The sequence below is a fragment of the Acipenser ruthenus genome, chromosome 25 (genome assembly GCF_902713425.1).
Source record: "Acipenser ruthenus chromosome 25, fAciRut3.2 maternal haplotype, whole genome shotgun sequence".
Taxonomy (NCBI): Eukaryota; Metazoa; Chordata; class Actinopteri; order Acipenseriformes; family Acipenseridae; genus Acipenser; species Acipenser ruthenus.
Window position 1 is genome coordinate 3,385,792 of NC_081213.1, and position 16,375 is coordinate 3,402,166.

The 16,375-nt window shown below is 36.6% G+C and overlaps 1 protein-coding gene across 3 annotated transcripts in view; it reads left to right on the forward strand.

The window, feature by feature from the left end:
- The window catches only part of LOC117413670 (CD2-associated protein-like), a 66,876-nt gene that overhangs the window by 7,026 nt on the left and 43,475 nt on the right, over positions 1-16,375 (forward strand). The window contains exons 1-15 of one of the 3 annotated variants that reach the window (XM_034022909.3): positions 926-1,151; positions 1,349-1,461; positions 2,022-2,100; positions 2,242-2,324; positions 2,985-3,039; positions 3,400-3,494; positions 3,874-3,972; positions 4,274-4,322; positions 6,480-6,557; positions 7,183-7,291; positions 8,288-8,358; positions 8,934-9,049; positions 10,447-10,664; positions 11,039-11,102; positions 11,770-13,420. In XM_034022909.3, the coding sequence (XP_033878800.1) occupies positions 1,082-1,151; positions 1,349-1,461; positions 2,022-2,100; positions 2,242-2,324; positions 2,985-3,039; positions 3,400-3,494; positions 3,874-3,972; positions 4,274-4,322; positions 6,480-6,557; positions 7,183-7,291; positions 8,288-8,358; positions 8,934-9,049; positions 10,447-10,664; positions 11,039-11,102; positions 11,770-11,811 (1,341 nt within the window). In that variant the 5' untranslated portion in view covers positions 926-1,081 and the 3' untranslated portion in view covers positions 11,812-13,420. Of the gene's footprint in view, positions 1-925; positions 1,152-1,348; positions 1,462-2,021; positions 2,101-2,241; positions 2,325-2,984; positions 3,040-3,399; positions 3,495-3,873; positions 3,973-4,273; positions 4,323-6,479; positions 6,558-7,182; positions 7,292-8,287; positions 8,359-8,933; positions 9,050-10,446; positions 10,665-11,038; positions 11,103-11,769; positions 13,421-16,375 lie in introns of those variants that run through there. The other 2 variants (XM_034022908.3, XM_058999484.1) reach the window with 2 other exon arrangements.

Consider the following 16,375-nt stretch of genomic DNA (forward strand, 5'->3'; position numbering starts at 1 on the left):
GCAGTTTCAGTCTTTTAAGGAAGTGGTTGAGGTTTCCACCGTCCATGTCGTAACACAAACAATACATCAGCCCTGATTTTCTTCTCCCCTGTGTTGTGTAAACGTACCATATATTCACTTCACTATTTCTTTTTTTGTCTCAAGGTGGTGTAGGGTCCTTAAAAAGTATGAATGATGTATTTCAATACATTTGTTTTATTTATGTATTTTCAGTTTTGGAATACTTATAATTGCTTGCACATTTATTTGATTTTTCACAATTTAAAATGTGTTTACGTTGAGGCCACCATAGCAAAAGAGTATGAAAACAGATAATTCCCTGCAAGGTAGTTCGGCCAATTGACTTCTAATAGTGTCCTCAGGAACAGGAAGTGAGGGATATTTAAACCTGCTTGTGAAAGCTAAACAAGAGGATGATCCTGTCGACTCATTTAAATACATCATTCACACTTGTCACAGGCTCCAGTTTTGAGGTACATTCCCTTTCTCTGGTTAGATAATACTAGCACTTTTTTTGCACCTTTAGTGTTTGAGAGTTGCTACACACTTGAGTGGGCTTGACTAAATACCAACTCCAGCTAAAACTCCAGGCTCCAGGCATGACTTGGCCTGTTTAGTCTAAGAAACAAATCCTTGCAATGTTTACCAAATGGGGTGAATGGGTCTTTAAAGTAAAGACTACAGCTTGTTTACAGTACCCGTTTTTGCACTGTTGTTGGAATTCTGAGTAATTATTCCTGTAAAAAAAAATAAAATAAAAAAAAAATAAACCTTAAATCAAATGACAAGACTGTATAACACATACAGTATAACACATACAACACATTCCTGTGGAGGTAAATTGACATTCTTCAGCAACTCTTTCATAATGGGAAAAAAAAAAGAATTCATAACCAAGTTAGGGGGCCTTGTAAAGAATTGCAAATTACTACAATTCACCAAGGAAAGAACTGCAAGCACAGAAGTAAGCAAGCTAGCTGTTTGGTACAGGAAGTGGGGAGATAAGAAAGAAAAAAGTCCACTGTGAAGGCTGTCTCTCTCGCTTCTTTTACTCTGACCAGTTGTCGTTTCGGAGGTGTACATGGTTTACTACGTATATGTAATGTTTTTGTGCTGCTGGGAAAGAGATGAAAGCTTGATAGAGGATGGCGGTATGTCCGCTGTTGCTGTTCATGGTTTTCTGTGAAGGTCATATCTTTTAGACCTCTTTATTGAGACAGCAGCCTATCTTAACTGATGAAGAGGCATTGAGTTAAATGTCATGGCAGAAATGTTGCCAAGACTGCTCACATACCATGCTGTGTGATACCGGCTGATTGTTTCATGTTAATGCTTTGTGTCTTTGCAGGTAAAACACTGAAGAAAAAACAGACCCTCTGTGAAGTGGCCTTCGCCTATTCTCCTCTGGACAAGGACGAACTTGAATTGAAAGAAGGGGAAATTATAGAATTTATAAAGGAGGTAAGACGTATGCATTATTTCAGAAAACAAAGGCTGCTTATCAAATGAAGCTATACATTGTAACATTAAATATATGAATGAGAAGGAAGGTTTTGAAACAGCTTTGGCAGTATGTCAATTGCAGTTCCAAATAAGCTGGTAGGATTAAGTCAAACACATTGTCACTCCTACTCTAGGTATATACAGTATGTCACACTTCTTAATATTTCAGAAAACAAACTGTTCACAAAATGAAACTATGCAGTGTGACATTCAACATTTATAACGTAGATCTGAATGTGAATGTGTGTTTTGAAACAGCATTGGCAACGCCATGTGCAGCAGGGATGAGGAAGTGAACTCGCTGTAAAAAGAAAAGTGACGTACTGTCTGTATAATAATAATCTTCAAAAAAAAAACAAGCAGTTGAAACATAAACAAGAGTAAGTCAAAGACTATAGCAAGCACTTTAATAATACACCCCTATGTCAGTTTAAAGGGGTAAATCAGTGTTTTTTCATGTTTAAGGTAAGTAAAAACTACCTTCAATGTGTGTTTTTTTTTGTTCTGTCCTAAAACAGATAGAAGATGGCTGGTGGCTGGGTAACAAAAATGGCAAAATAGGGGCTTTCCCGTCCAACTTTGTCAAGGAGATTCCAGGTAAAGCTACGTTTGCACTGTTGCTGATGATAGCTGTGACATGTAACATAGCAGCAATCCCAGCATGCAGCTGTTACTGGTCATTCACACTCAGTCCATTGCTCAGAGATTTAACTTGTGTATTAATGTTGTTGGATTTAGAAACTACTGACGTGCCGAACAGCTCTGCTGTAAAACAAAGACCAAAGCTGTCAGAAGCATTGTTCACTAAAGAGCTGGAAAAGGTAAATGTTTAATAATGTATTATTAATAAAATAACACAAAAGTTTGAAATAACGATTTAACATTTGAATCTTGATTTATATCCCCTTTAGCCGCTGTGTGCACAATTGCATATATATTATAATAGATACTGTATATGTTTTGTTTGTTTTTTTATCTCATAGTTATGGCAGGGCAGCTTCTCAAACTCCATAGAGTTCACACAAACTGTTTTAAAATGTCAAAAATATATATTAAAAAAATGTGTAATATATAAAAATGGGTTTAACCCCATGTATACATTTGTTAAATATTGCATAGTGCATATAAAGAAGTATTTTATTATAATGTTATATCCTGAGTTTGCTATCTTTCCTGTCAAGTTCTGTAAGGTATGCTATTTAATTGATGGTAATTTAACTAAGGTGTTTTTCATATCGCTTGCTGACTATAAAAACCTTAAAATCACCCCTGAAACGACCTTTACTACCAGTTAGTAGACTTCAAATGCATCAGATTATGCCTTTCCATTTTGAATGAGCTATTTGTAGCATGCTTGACGGATACATCGCTGATGTGATTTATCTTTCAAACAAAACAGAAGCCCTACCACACAACACGATAAAGGTAAATGTTGTATATCTTTGAAAACTGTAAATATACATTTTGTTTTTCTTCCTTAGCAACCACAATTGCAACACACATGTGGGGCAGGCCAGAGGCTTGACATAAACCAAGGTAGAAATCTGTATTCTAATGTCATACATTCAACCATGGAGCCAATTTTGACTGCAGCTTTTGTATTTTTCCTGAAATCTAGATCCTAGCCTCCTTTTCTCCAGTGTTGTATAGTAATTGATCTTTTTGCATTGTCTTAGATGTATGCTAAAACATATACTTTTGTATTCTTACCACATACCAAATAGCACTAGAATGTAAAAGTTTAAACCAGAATTTGATGATAATTTTTTATCTCCAAAGTCTGGTTTCTAAACGGGGAACAAAATGGTTATTTGGTAAATTGAATCCAAATATGAAATGCCAGATATTAAATGCAATGCTACGAGTATGCAGTACTACAGCCTGTGTTCATTTCAGACAACGAACGCTGTAAGGTTATGTTCGATTACACTGCCACTGCTGAAGATGAACTGGACCTGAAGAAAGGGGATGTTGTGGTAATAATCAATAAGGTAAGTCTTTATTACAGGATGTAAAGCATGTCCTCTTTAGCAAATAGAAGTAGGGGATGGAAATTGGGATTAGATGTATCTAACCAAGTATGGGGCTGTTATAAAACACCAAGTACAGAACTTTAGTTTTACAAGAGAACCGCTTATCCAACTGCAGTGGCACTGAAGACGTTCTTCAGCAGAATTATTGAGAATACCTGCATCTGAGGATATAAGCAGGTGTCTGTCCATCTGTGTGTGTATGTATGTATGTATGTATGTATGCACGTATGTCATGCTTCCATTTTTACAAAGATACTGTGAATGTAGGTGATCATGGTGGTAGGAATGTACAGCTGATGCAGAAGATTATGTTACAAACATACTTGTTGCTTTGCAGGACACAGGCGACGAGGGCTGGTGGGAGGGAGAGCTTAATGGCAAACATGGCTTCTTTCCTGATAACTTTGTCATGGTTCTCCCTACAGCGTGTTTGATGGTGAGTAAAACAGTTAGTATAGGCTTGTATGTCAATTTTTCATTTATTGGGAGATAGATAAGTAAAATGTATATATATCTCACTCTTTATTAGAATATCAAGTTCACCTAGCCCTTGTGTAAAGGTAGCTGCATTGCACAAAGATGTTCATCACTTCCCTATTATTACAATGTTGTACTTCTATTTTTACTCACACACAGATCAAGTGAAATGTCATGACGTGTATCTGGAATTACAACTTGTGGAGCGAAAGGGGATTGCAGTGTTTGTAATGACTGTGTTTAATGTGATCTTTTCACAGCTGGAGAACACTGACAGGCCTCTTAGAAGAATGCTTGACAAGAGTTCAGGTAAGAACTGGACACACTGTAGGATAAGTGTAAGTAGCTTCAGATGCTACTGTATTGTTATTTATGTAACGAAACCACTTGGAATAGGTGTAAACATTGGAAAAAGATACGGAAAAGGTCAAAACAATGCATTTGAAGCTAGAAAGTGTCAAAACAATGAAATCTAGAAAGGTTTATTTTAAGGCAGACGAGAAGTCTTTTGGTTAGAGTTTGCTTAATAATTCAGACTTTAAAATGCCACTTGAAGGTATTTCCTTGAGACGTATTTTTGCTTAAACCTTTTTCTAAGACGTTGACACAGTTCTCAACCTCTGTTCTACAATGGAAATCCCCGTAGTCTAAGCTTCAGATGTGGGACATATTCCAGGGGTAGTTTCCTAACTTTACAAAAAGGTATGACTCACAGGAAAGTTTTTAGAGGCACTTAACTCACACCAGACTGAAAAGAAAACAGTGCTATTCTGTTCAAAGTGTCATCCCATTGTGTACTTCAACTGAGGCATGGTGTAGGTACTGTACACTGCTGCAAAAGAACGGACTGCACAGCATACTTTCAGCATTATACTCATTGGATTATATTTCATATACCTCTAAGGAAGTCTGATGACAATTAAATGATCTTTTTTTTCAGTATTTGCTTTTGTCTCGGGGTGATAACCACAGTTATGTGATTGAGCTGAAGTAGTCTGGGGCCTGACAAAATTTAACAGCCTGTGGCTTTAGGATATGAAACCTCAGTGCAACCATTTCAGCATAACGCTTAACAAGCAAGCAACTGTTTTTGACTCTCACAGTAATATAAGTGCTTGTCATCTCCATTGATGCTGCAGAATATATATGACTGTGTATACTTCCTATAGCAGATCAATATTTAAAAGGTAGGAGTCCTTCTTATGATTATTTTATTGGTTTATTTATTTCACACTTGAGTGAACACTGAGCTGAGCTTGTAATATAAAATACATGTTTATGTGTTGCCCTGCACTCTCTTAAGAAAGTACTTTTGAATGATAGATTTTACTTTCATCAAGATAGCAGTTATTAAATAATATTTTGCTCGGAAGTTCAGCGACAAAGTCTGCCTTCGATGTAGCATGTTCGCTCATGAACGCACCTCTCTTTTATCAGTCAGTAAACATGGACGTGGTTTTAAAAACAAAAGTTTTTATTTATTTATTTATTTATTTTAAGTTATGTACGTTGTTTTGTTTATCAGAGCAATTTGATGTTGGTTTGTTCAGATCACTTTAAACCCAGATCGCGTTAGCCCCAGAAGCCACCAGAGAAAAAGATTCAGAAAATATATTTTTCTGGAATTAAATTTGCATAACAAAAGCTGATAGACCGCAGCAGGAAGTTGAAAATTAAAAATAACTGGAGAACTAATACCAATAAAGAAAGCAGCCGATCGGTTTTCTGAAGAAGTTGTTTCACTATTCTCTGGATTAGAGTTTTACCAGCTGCAGGTGAAGACTTACAGATATTTTATTTCTACCTTTAATGTTTTCATACTTTCTGAGTGTGAGTGGATTCCGTAAGTAACCAATCATAAAAATACCAGCTTCACACAAAGCTGCAGACCATCTAGCAGCAGCTACAAGTGACCGCACTACAAGATGGGGCATCGCCTTCTCGTAGAACGAAGAACCAGCACTTCTTTACGGGTGCTGTGCCTGCATTTGAGAGCACTGTGGAATGAGTGGAGGGCTTCCTAATTCAGCAGGACTTGATTTTTCGGACCACGTGGAGGTTTCACTCTATATACAGTCTGTATGACATTGGTGGGGAGTCCATCAACTCCAAGTTAAGAGAAACAAGTTAAGACCAAAACCCTGTAGAGCAGCATGGCTGTTGTCTACTTCAACCACAAATTACCAGGATTCCCCACATGGTATTCCCCTGCTCCAGAGGCTGTGGTAACACAAATGGAAAAAGAAACTACAGTCATCAAATAAAATGTGCATTGGAATAATGTAAAATAGCAGTAGAGGGGTGAAAAGCGTGAACATGATAACTTTGTCATGGTTCTCCCTACAGTGTTTTTTTTTTTTTTTTTAAATACATATTTATTGGACTCTTTTTCTTTTTCAATCAGAATGCTGTATTTAGATATTTGTACAAGTACAGACTGAACAATCTTCACTTACGTTTTTTTAGTGTCTAAACCAGGAGTGCCAGCAATGGACATCAAGAACTGTTCTGACCATAGCAGGCCTGAGGCAGACCTTTTAAAAGGTAAGAAAATGTTTGCTGGATATTTACAAGTAAATACATTGCCCTTTAGGGTTCCATCTGTGGCAGAATTATGTTTCTATTTCTTTAAAATGTTTTTTTATCAGTAGTTTAATCCAAATATGTGCGACAGGAAGCTTCAGTGGCAGCGTTTTTGGTAATGTGTGACAGTAATTTCAATATCAAGAACACTTTTCCTTTTGAAGTAAGCATCAATTCAGGACACATTCAATACATACTCGTATTGGTTGTAGTTTAAAATGTGTGATTATTCATGATTAATTAATGTTCGTATAAGGATTATTTATGTTTCTTCATTACTTTATTTGAATGTAACAGCATATCATTCTGTGTGCTTGTTCATAATTGGATTTGAATTACAGACTCTTATATTATAAAATAATAACATTGTCGAGATGTGGAAAGAGGGTGCATTTAAAAACGTTGCACACATAAATACAGTAGAACCGGTTGTATCTATGGTTTTCTTTTTATTTACAAAGTATACCGCATATAACACATAATTAAAAACTCATCTGTAAAAAGTACAGGTTCCTCTTTCAATATGACTTGGAACTATTTCAAATGCCTCTCACATCATTTGCTACTGAAGGTGTATTCTTTACAGATGAGAGAAAGGACCTGAGGAGTGATCCTTCCTCCAAGCAGCTCCTCCCTCCTCTGAAGAAAGTGCCACCACCAGTAAAGAACAAGCCTGTCAAAAACCTGCCAAGCAAGTGAGTGTTTAACAAACACCAGCTGAAACATCAAAGAGCGGAAAGGCCCGTCCGTTAGGTCTAGGTCTACACCACACTGTTTAAGAAGAGTTCAAAAGTAAACTTTTTTTGCAGACAATATTTTTTTCTTCTCCTTCTTAATAATTTGTAAGAAACAAAAAAAAATCTTGCATCGCTTTTAAATCAATATATGTTCTCAACATCAACGTGACTTTAGATAAAGCTCCTTCGTCACTAACGTGTTCGGACCTGAATTGATTTTTGCATTTGTTTTATTTGAGCTCACATAGCTATACTTTATTATTAAATTACCTTGACCACAGTTTTTGTTTGTTTTGATATTTGGTACTTATTTAAAGATGATGTAAGGAGAGTCATTAAAACCCTGGACACCCATGGAAATCTTTAGGGTAAAACAACAATTGCCTTAATACGTAATTCCAGGTCTAATAAAATAATTCATGCTTTAAGATTGTTGTTTGCTGAAACACTTTCTTAGTAAAAAGCCTGAGGTTTGCACCTTACGTGTCTATGATATGAACTGTGATAACACTGTCTACTGCTTTTTGTACCTGTTTGCCGGCTGCTCATGAGCAAGAAATTTGCAAACTGCTATCTGCTCAAAAACAGGATGCAGCTTATTCAGGTTTCAAACTTTTTCCATTTCTAAATCGTGATAAATGCCCACGTAATTTGCATACAGATATTATTCTGTTTAATTCAAAAGTCTTTTCAACAGCACCGTACATTATAATAATTTACATCGTATAAAAATGTATAATGTCAGTAACTAAAGATAAGGTAGCAATTTTAAGATGTGTATTATATTATTTACTGTGGTGTGGGTTATTTTATGAATTGCTGCGTTTTATGTTTAAATTAAGTATGGTGAATGAATGGATACATAATGGATACATTTATTGCATATCAACTTATGTGGGAAACATATGTGGAAATACGTATCAATAAATTGTCTTCCCATACGTTCATACCTAGAACAAATGGAGAGATCGCCCCATTATCACCCAAACCTACAGAGATGGTAAAAGAGAAGGCAAAGGAGACAGGTAAGAGTAAACTATAGTCTGTACACTTTGTAACTTTATTTTAGGTCAAATTTCTCTATTATTTAATTCATAAAGCATACACACGAAGTACATTAATGATGCATCCAACAGCTGCTCTATGTTAGTGAACATGTTTTATTACAATTTACCTTGTTCAGAACTTGGAATAAATGTGACTGTAGGTTTTGGGTTTAATATCAGTATGTGTTTTACTGTTTTCTTCGTTCAAATACAATTGTATATTAATAAGTAGCTCTCAAGAAATCAGTGACATTGTTATTGATTAGATTAGACAGATCAAACATTAGTACATGTTTGCTCAGACCCACTTGCTCAGAGCTACAGGACTGAATTCATTGCATTCCTTCTGCAGTGGTTTACAGTCTGAGGCCTATTGTCTCAAAACCCCAAACCAAACCACTAGGCCACCTACAGTAAGCTGCATGTATTTTAACTCCTTATCGATGAGATCTGACAGTAAGGGTCAAATCCTACCAGAGAGTTAACTTGAATAGTTCTGCTGAGCTTTGAAGGAAGCTGGCTGTGCTGAAGCCCACTGTCTGTTTTCAATCTAGATTCAATTCATATTGAAGATGTAGCCGTCTCTTCAGACAAGCTTAGCCACCCCACTGCCAACAGAGCCAAACATCAGGGAAGAAGACCCCCGTCTCACCTGGTTATTAATAAAACAGTAAGTGCTGAGTGTTTCAAAGCAAGGGTAAGGCAGAGAACACACAGGAAGAATGGCTGAGGAACTCCTGCGAGGGTAGCTGTTCTGGTGCCTATGAATATCAATAATTTGTTAACAGTTTAACAGTCAGTTCTTTTGAATTGTTTAGCAAGTACTGTAAGAAGGAACTGGATAAGTACAGTAGAGTGCTAAAATTAAGCTAGCTCAAGCACTATTATGTCAACTGCAGTTCCTAATTTTAACTAAGAAATTATGAGAACACAATTATTTTAGAAGTACGGTTTTAAATTATACATTGCATTATACTGCTAATAATTATACTGCTTTTTTGAAAAACCTTGTCAAAATTTTGTAAGGTGTTCTATAACCATCATATATGTTGTTATGTGATAATGCACAAAGAATTCCCCAAACATGAATACTGAGATCAAAATTGCATTAATTATCTTATTAGTTCCCTTTTTTTTAAAAGGCTATCGTGAATTTTCCCAATAGTTTGTTGCCTATTGATGATGTCCCAGATGAGTTACGCAAAGTTTGTTGTTGAAATAGATATGCCTGTGAATGTTTGTCATTGCACCAATTTGATCAATTTACCAGAAAATAAAATATCTGAACTGAGAATAAGAGCATGGTTTGAAAGAATAGAGAAGGAAGTTCCCCGGCTCTATTCAGAGCACCAGTGAAGCTAATACTGTAGAGAACTGAATAACTCGAAGTGAGAAAGAAACCTAATTTGCTAAAACACAAAGATAAACATCAGTCATTTTTGTTCCCTTTTGCAATACCTTTTTAGGGGGTCGTTAAGCATGTTTAATATTTGCACAAACTTACAAACTTAAAAAAAAGGTACAGGTAAAGAACCCTGTCCCTTGTGTGTATGATGTTAATTTCTGTTGCTTTTCCCCCCCATGTCTCTCTCTGCAAGCTTGTGGGCTTAATTGGCTTAACAAGCCTGGCCTGGTGCAGGAATCCTGGCACAAGAAGGTTAAGTTTCCATGGTAAAATCACAAGGATTAGGTCTTTAGGAAACTCAGTTGGCTAATTGGTAAATTTGCACAGGCAGCACTAGTTACTCGTTAGACTGATTGGTCATAGTATAAAAGCTATGAGAGCGCGCCACAAAAGTGGGGTGAGAGCATGCAGTTGTTTGTGTTTGCTGAGCCTTGCTGAGACAGGTGCTAGGACGATAGCATGCTTGTTTGTGTTTCCTGTGCCTTGCTGAGAAAGGTGTTAGGAAGATAGCATGTTTTTTTTTTTTTTTTAAGTGAAAACTTAATCTTGCCAATAAAATAATATTATTTATTTTTTAAACTGTGGCTGAAACCTGGACTTCTTTCTCGACAAGGGCTAAAATGAACCCTTATCAAATGTGTGTTTTGCTTTTCATTCATTAGACTGTGGAAAAGCCTTTGCTCTCACCAGTAACACCAAAGAACGACCACGCTGCCTCCCATTTTCCGAGAGTCACTTCCCCGTTAAAAGCAATTCCATCACAGAGCATACCAGAGACCAAACCCAAGGCTGAGCAAGAGACGCATGAAAATATAGAGGAGCTCAAGGCTGAAATCAGGGAACTCAGCTTAGGACTGGCGTTGCTAAAGAACCAACATGTGTAAGTGCTTTTCAAAACCAACGGTCATAGAGAAATGTGTTGTATACAAAGGCGCAATAGGATATGGAGCATTCTAATGGCATATTCCTGCATGCAGTGGATTTAGAATGTTTTTAAAAGTATTGTATTACATATGTACATGGTGATTAGAAAGTATGATAAGGTGCATTGATGTGGTAAACTCTCTTTCCAATCACCCTGTATATAACTGCAATGTAAATCAGTTTCTACACATCTTATTTTGTCACTGCAGTTCATTAACATTTTCCCTTTCAAAGAGCTACTTGTAGAATGTCTTAAAATGAAGTTTCCTAAAACAATTGCTTGGAAACGCATTCTTTTCTTACTGTATTTTATACTGTGTGTTTTTCCAGGAGGGACATAGAGGATTTGAAAAAAGAAATGAAGGCAGAAGCAGCAAAGCGCATGGCACTGCAGGTAAAGCATTTGATTGTGTTTTTGTAAAGCAGTTAAAATGTATAGTCATTTAATAAAGCAATGAGTTTAGAACCAGCGGTGTTCACATAATTAGTCTGCAGGCTGCTGGTCTTTGAACACCCAAGGAAGGACTCCACAGCTGCATCATTTTCATGTTTTGCCAGAATATTTAAACAGTGATAAATTTAGCAATCTATCTTTCTTGTTCTTTGTACATTATCTGAATCGACTGTGCAGGTCAGGAGTGTTGTGTTTGTGACTCTGAGGTAGAAAATCTCAAGCATGTTGCAATATCTCGCCCTTATCACTGTTTCCTTCTGCAGTCGGTTTAAAGCTCAAAGTGTTGAAATAGGTTAGGAAAAGGCTGTTGCCTTAGCAACCTGTTTCTTCGAGGCTGAGAATAACTGTGAAAGTGGGTTTCACTCATCCACTCAAGTTTGTAGGCCTCATTATTAACCATTGCAATGGAGACTGCATCTCTAATTTCTGGACTTGAATCTTGACCATGTACTGTACAAGTAAGGAAACCTGAAAGACAATACTGTGTACTTTAATAACAAATACGACTATGATTGACCCTCTGAATGACGTCATTAAATACTAACACCATATAATGAAAGAGGTCAGTGATTCGTCTCACTTGCTTATATCGGTTTTGTATTGACAGGAGGAAGTGGAAATGCTAAGGAAATCTGTCAACCAACATTAACACTTGTTACAAATTTGTGGCAAACGCCTTAATGTCCTGGAGAATGCTGCCGTATTACTGTTTCTTATTAACACAGCCATGTAGTTAAGCTTTTTTTTACTGACAAACTTGGAAAGGTTTACTGAGAAGACTGCTCAAGGTAAAGCTGTTACGATGGCTGTAACCAATTATAACAGACAAACAACAATATAGCTCAGCCCATGAGCGTATTCATCTGGCTTAACTATTAATATGTTGAACAGTAAGTTATTATGTCCAGGTATTTTTAGTATGGGGATGCAGCTTTGTAAGACCCCACTGTGAAGTTTTGACCCTCACAGTAAATACGGTCAGCTGTGACTGCATGTTCAAACTTCCTTCTTTGGGAAAGATACTAGAAACTGAATCTCCGGTGGCCGTATCATTGAACTGATCATTGTGTCGCCTGGGTGGAGAGATTTTGAACTGACATTTTGCAACAAAGTGATTATTATATGTTGCTTACTGTATCGGTGTTATAACTGATATCAATGGGATTAGATTAGATAGGGGATAATGTTAACTATCACAAATAGTAATTGTATTATGCTTGTTATTAATATACAGTATATTTAGTCTCTGACTGAAGGCAAAGGCCTTCATCTTTTGTTTTTAATATGATGACCCGTTTCCTAATATACTGTGATATATGTACTGTGTACACATCTTCGTTTGAGCATCACAAAACAGTGTTTACTGTGAGACGAGGCTGGGAGTGATTAGAGGAGGTCAGTGTTTTTTTACAGTAATTGTACAGCAAGGAAAGAGCATTCTGAATTGCAAAATTGATCTATAATTCAAAAAGGAACTCCTTTATTGAGTAGACATGAGAACAAGACTAGAGAAGGTGGAATCTTCGGGGCCTGCCAGGACAGAAAGGATTAATGTGTCTCTTAAAGGAAAAGTCCCGTTGGAACTGTCTTCATAGACCCTATTCACAACCCTTTAACTCATGCATTATTTAAGGAATATTGTTTATAAAGTCTGTTTGATTAAAGATTTGTATGCACGACATTAACTGTTCTAGATGCCAGCAACTGTGAACAATTTCTGTGTGTCACGAATATCTATAAAAACTTGCTTTCTTTAGATAACTCGTGTGTTCAAGCTTTGTGAATAAGGCTCTATGCCCCCTTTAGTCACTGCATGCATAATTATACTACATAAAGTTTCCTATATTTTTTCTAATACTTGTATGGGGTGTTTTTTCTTTTTCACAAGGTTATAGCAGTGTAACTTTTCAAACTCCATAGAGTTCACACAGCCTGTTTTAAAATGTCTATAAAGTAGGGGATATCTGTACTGTCTGGGTTTCTTATTTCATAGTGGTTAACTGTTGCATATTTTGTCCAAAGAACTTTTGCCAAAAACAATCTGCTTGTAACTGCCATTTAATATTATTCAACTGAGTTGCCTTTCAAACAAAATGCATTGCAGAACGTTGCAGGCTTTGTCCTAAACTGATGGCGCTAATAGTGTCACACTACCTGAAATGATCATTTTTAGTCGCTGGTAAGGCATATGAATGTTTCCTTTTTCACATTTTTTATTTGACTAAATCTACTTGTATTAAATAAATCCATTTTATTTACATGCTGTATCAGTCTGTTAATCTGTTGTCCTTAACCTTTTTAAAAATTCCCTGGAGTGTTGGAGGTAGTCCTTGTGGAAGTTTCCATAGTTACCGCCACAAAAGTGCTGATAAGGTGGCAAATAGAACTCGCTATAAAGTGTTGTAGAAAAACAAGTATCAGGTTTTTTATTTAAATTAAATATTGCATATCAAACTAAAATGAAATGCACTATTTTCCCCATATCATTTTGTGGTTACACTTACAAAAGTTTACCAGATCAAAAGCATAGTAAACTAATAAAGCCTAGGTAAGCATTGTAAACAATTGCGAGGTATAGTAAAGCATATTAATAAACGTGAAAAAAACAGGGTAAAGTATGATAAATGCAGAGCATGGCAAAACTGCAAAAATACTGTGGTAAACTTTTATAAGGGTATAAACTATACTTGAATTAGTCACTATAGTGTATAGGTATTATAATGACCATTGGCTATTTATCTGTGATGAATTGTTGTAAACAAATACTATGTTTAATACTCAAGAAATGTTGCTGACATATTTTACATGGTTTGCATTTTATGGAAGTAACCTCCAGAGGGCGCACAGGTAGCATTGATTTAAAAAGAAAAAAAAAAAGACTACCGCTACGCCAAAGGGGTTATATTCAAAGTACTGATTGGGCGGGGGGTACTTTTAATGCAAATTTTAGATAATTTAAATAATAAAAAAATAACTGTACACCATATACCCCCCCCCCCCCCCCTATAGAATGTTGCAATGAACATAAGTTCTCTGAGTGAAAAGGTCAACCAGTACCATCTTGTGGCTCAGAGAGGGCACTGCACTGCATGTATTTAGCAATAGGAACATTCTGTCGTTGATCACAACTATTGAATGGTTTCTGTCCAGCTTGTTAAGACGAATTCCAAGTTCTGCTATATTCAGATGAGATACGACAGTTACGGGCCAGTTATTGGGGGCAGTAAAAACAACCTTGTCTGTAATAAAAGCACAGTAAAAATGTTGCGAAATCATTCTTCTATAGAACAGCGTGGGAATAAAAAAAAAAATTGGTAACGGGTTTATTCAGAAAAACAGTGCTTTTGCATTTGTCCGTTTTTATAAGAACATTCCCCTGGATTCATGTCTGGATTCAGCTGCCTCACTGGCTCCCTCTAACCGGGTAATGCTCTGTGCTTGAGGTTAGTGTCCTTGTTTATTGTCTCTCTATGCACACTCAATCCTCTGAGGATTCCTGGCATCTCTGCAGAAAACATCTGGAACCCATCTGGGACGCATTAGCATCTGTAAATGCCATGGGAAGGAGCTATTTTTAAAAGCTGTTCTCAGCAGAACCCCATAGTTGTTATCTGATACAAGTTTCACATGCGGATCAGTTTGTGAAGCAAGCTGTGAAATGACTTGTACCAGTAACTTTTTGAAAATCTTCTCAATGTACTTCCCCCAACCCCAAATTAAAGTAATTGTTCACTATTAGCCTTCTGTAATTTTAAACATTTTAACAGAAACATAAGTGAGCATTTAAAAAAGAGCAAGCCGCACACGGTTGGTGTGAGCTTTCATTCATTTGTTCAAGTTTTATAAAAAGGATAAGATTGCTACAATGCACAATACATGAGCCTCGGCAAATGTCAGTAAAATGCTGGCATTTTCATTGGATTTTGAATCCAACTCCTGGTGTCACGTATGCATGACTCATTTACTGTAAATGAATTAACTATTTAAATGAATTTGTTTCATGGATTTTCTGTCGGTTCTCTTGGTGCCTAATCTTATAACATTAATAAACTCCCCTTCAGAAGCTAAACAAGGCTGAGCCTGGTCAGTATTGGTCATGCCATGAACCGGGCCTGCCATGAAAAAGCAAGTGCAGGTGGTGGTTACGTATGATTCTGAACATCAGCTTTAATACCATAGCAAGACTGTCAGAACAGAAAGTTTGCCATATGCATAATAGAGAGTGATTGAAGAACACCCACGTTTTCCTTATTTGGAGATACGCTCTTACTCCCTTAAAGAATTACTGAAAATGTAACTGATTCCCTTTTCCTGTATGTCGGCATGCCATTAGTCGGTGAGGGCAAGCCTTTGTGCTTTAGATCCTGTCCCTAAAATGTAGGCATGGTATAATATCTTCATAAAACAGAAGCACGCTGGAATAAGGATTTGCAAACACTGGTGCGCTTATGCTTGTTCTAAACACTAAATTACAAATTGCATGTTGTTTTCCAAAAGGATAACCATGGAATTGTGCAAATGTATCCTTTTGTTTTACATTTTCACCTTTTGCTATTAATCCCATACAGCTTGAGTTCTGCTTCAAATATTGGTCAGCAGGTTTCATTCAACTTTATGAAGTAACATTTGTTAATTCTATAGGGTGATGCAAAGCTTTTGGCCATAGCTGTACACCTACATGTACTTTACCAGCGAATTGAGGTGATGGATTAAGGGTCAATACCAGGGGTTGAGTCGTTCAATCTACATCAGCCAGCTTCAATCAGCTGGCACAGCACATTCATCTATATTGAGGAAGCAGTGTGGTCCAGTGGTTAAAGAAAAAGGCTTGTAACCTGGAGGTCCCTGGTTCAAATCCCACCTCAGCCACTGACTCATTGTGTGACCCTGAGCAAGTCACTTAACCTCCTTGTTCTCTGTCTTTCGGGTGAGACGTAGTTGTAAGTTACTCTGCAGCTGATGCATAGTTCACACACCCTAGTCTCTGTAAGTCGCCTTGGATAAAGGCGTCTGCTAAATAAACTAATAATAACAATAATATATTATCACTGTACACTTACGGGCCATTTAGTTGGTAAATAACCTTTTTTTGAACTGTAAGATGTAACATTTTGAGAAGTAAAGTATTTTGCCAGGTTGTTTAGTTTTTAGTTTAAATACTTAACTGAACTCTTTAAAATCTTAAAAGGAGTTGACAAAGTAAACCATAGTTA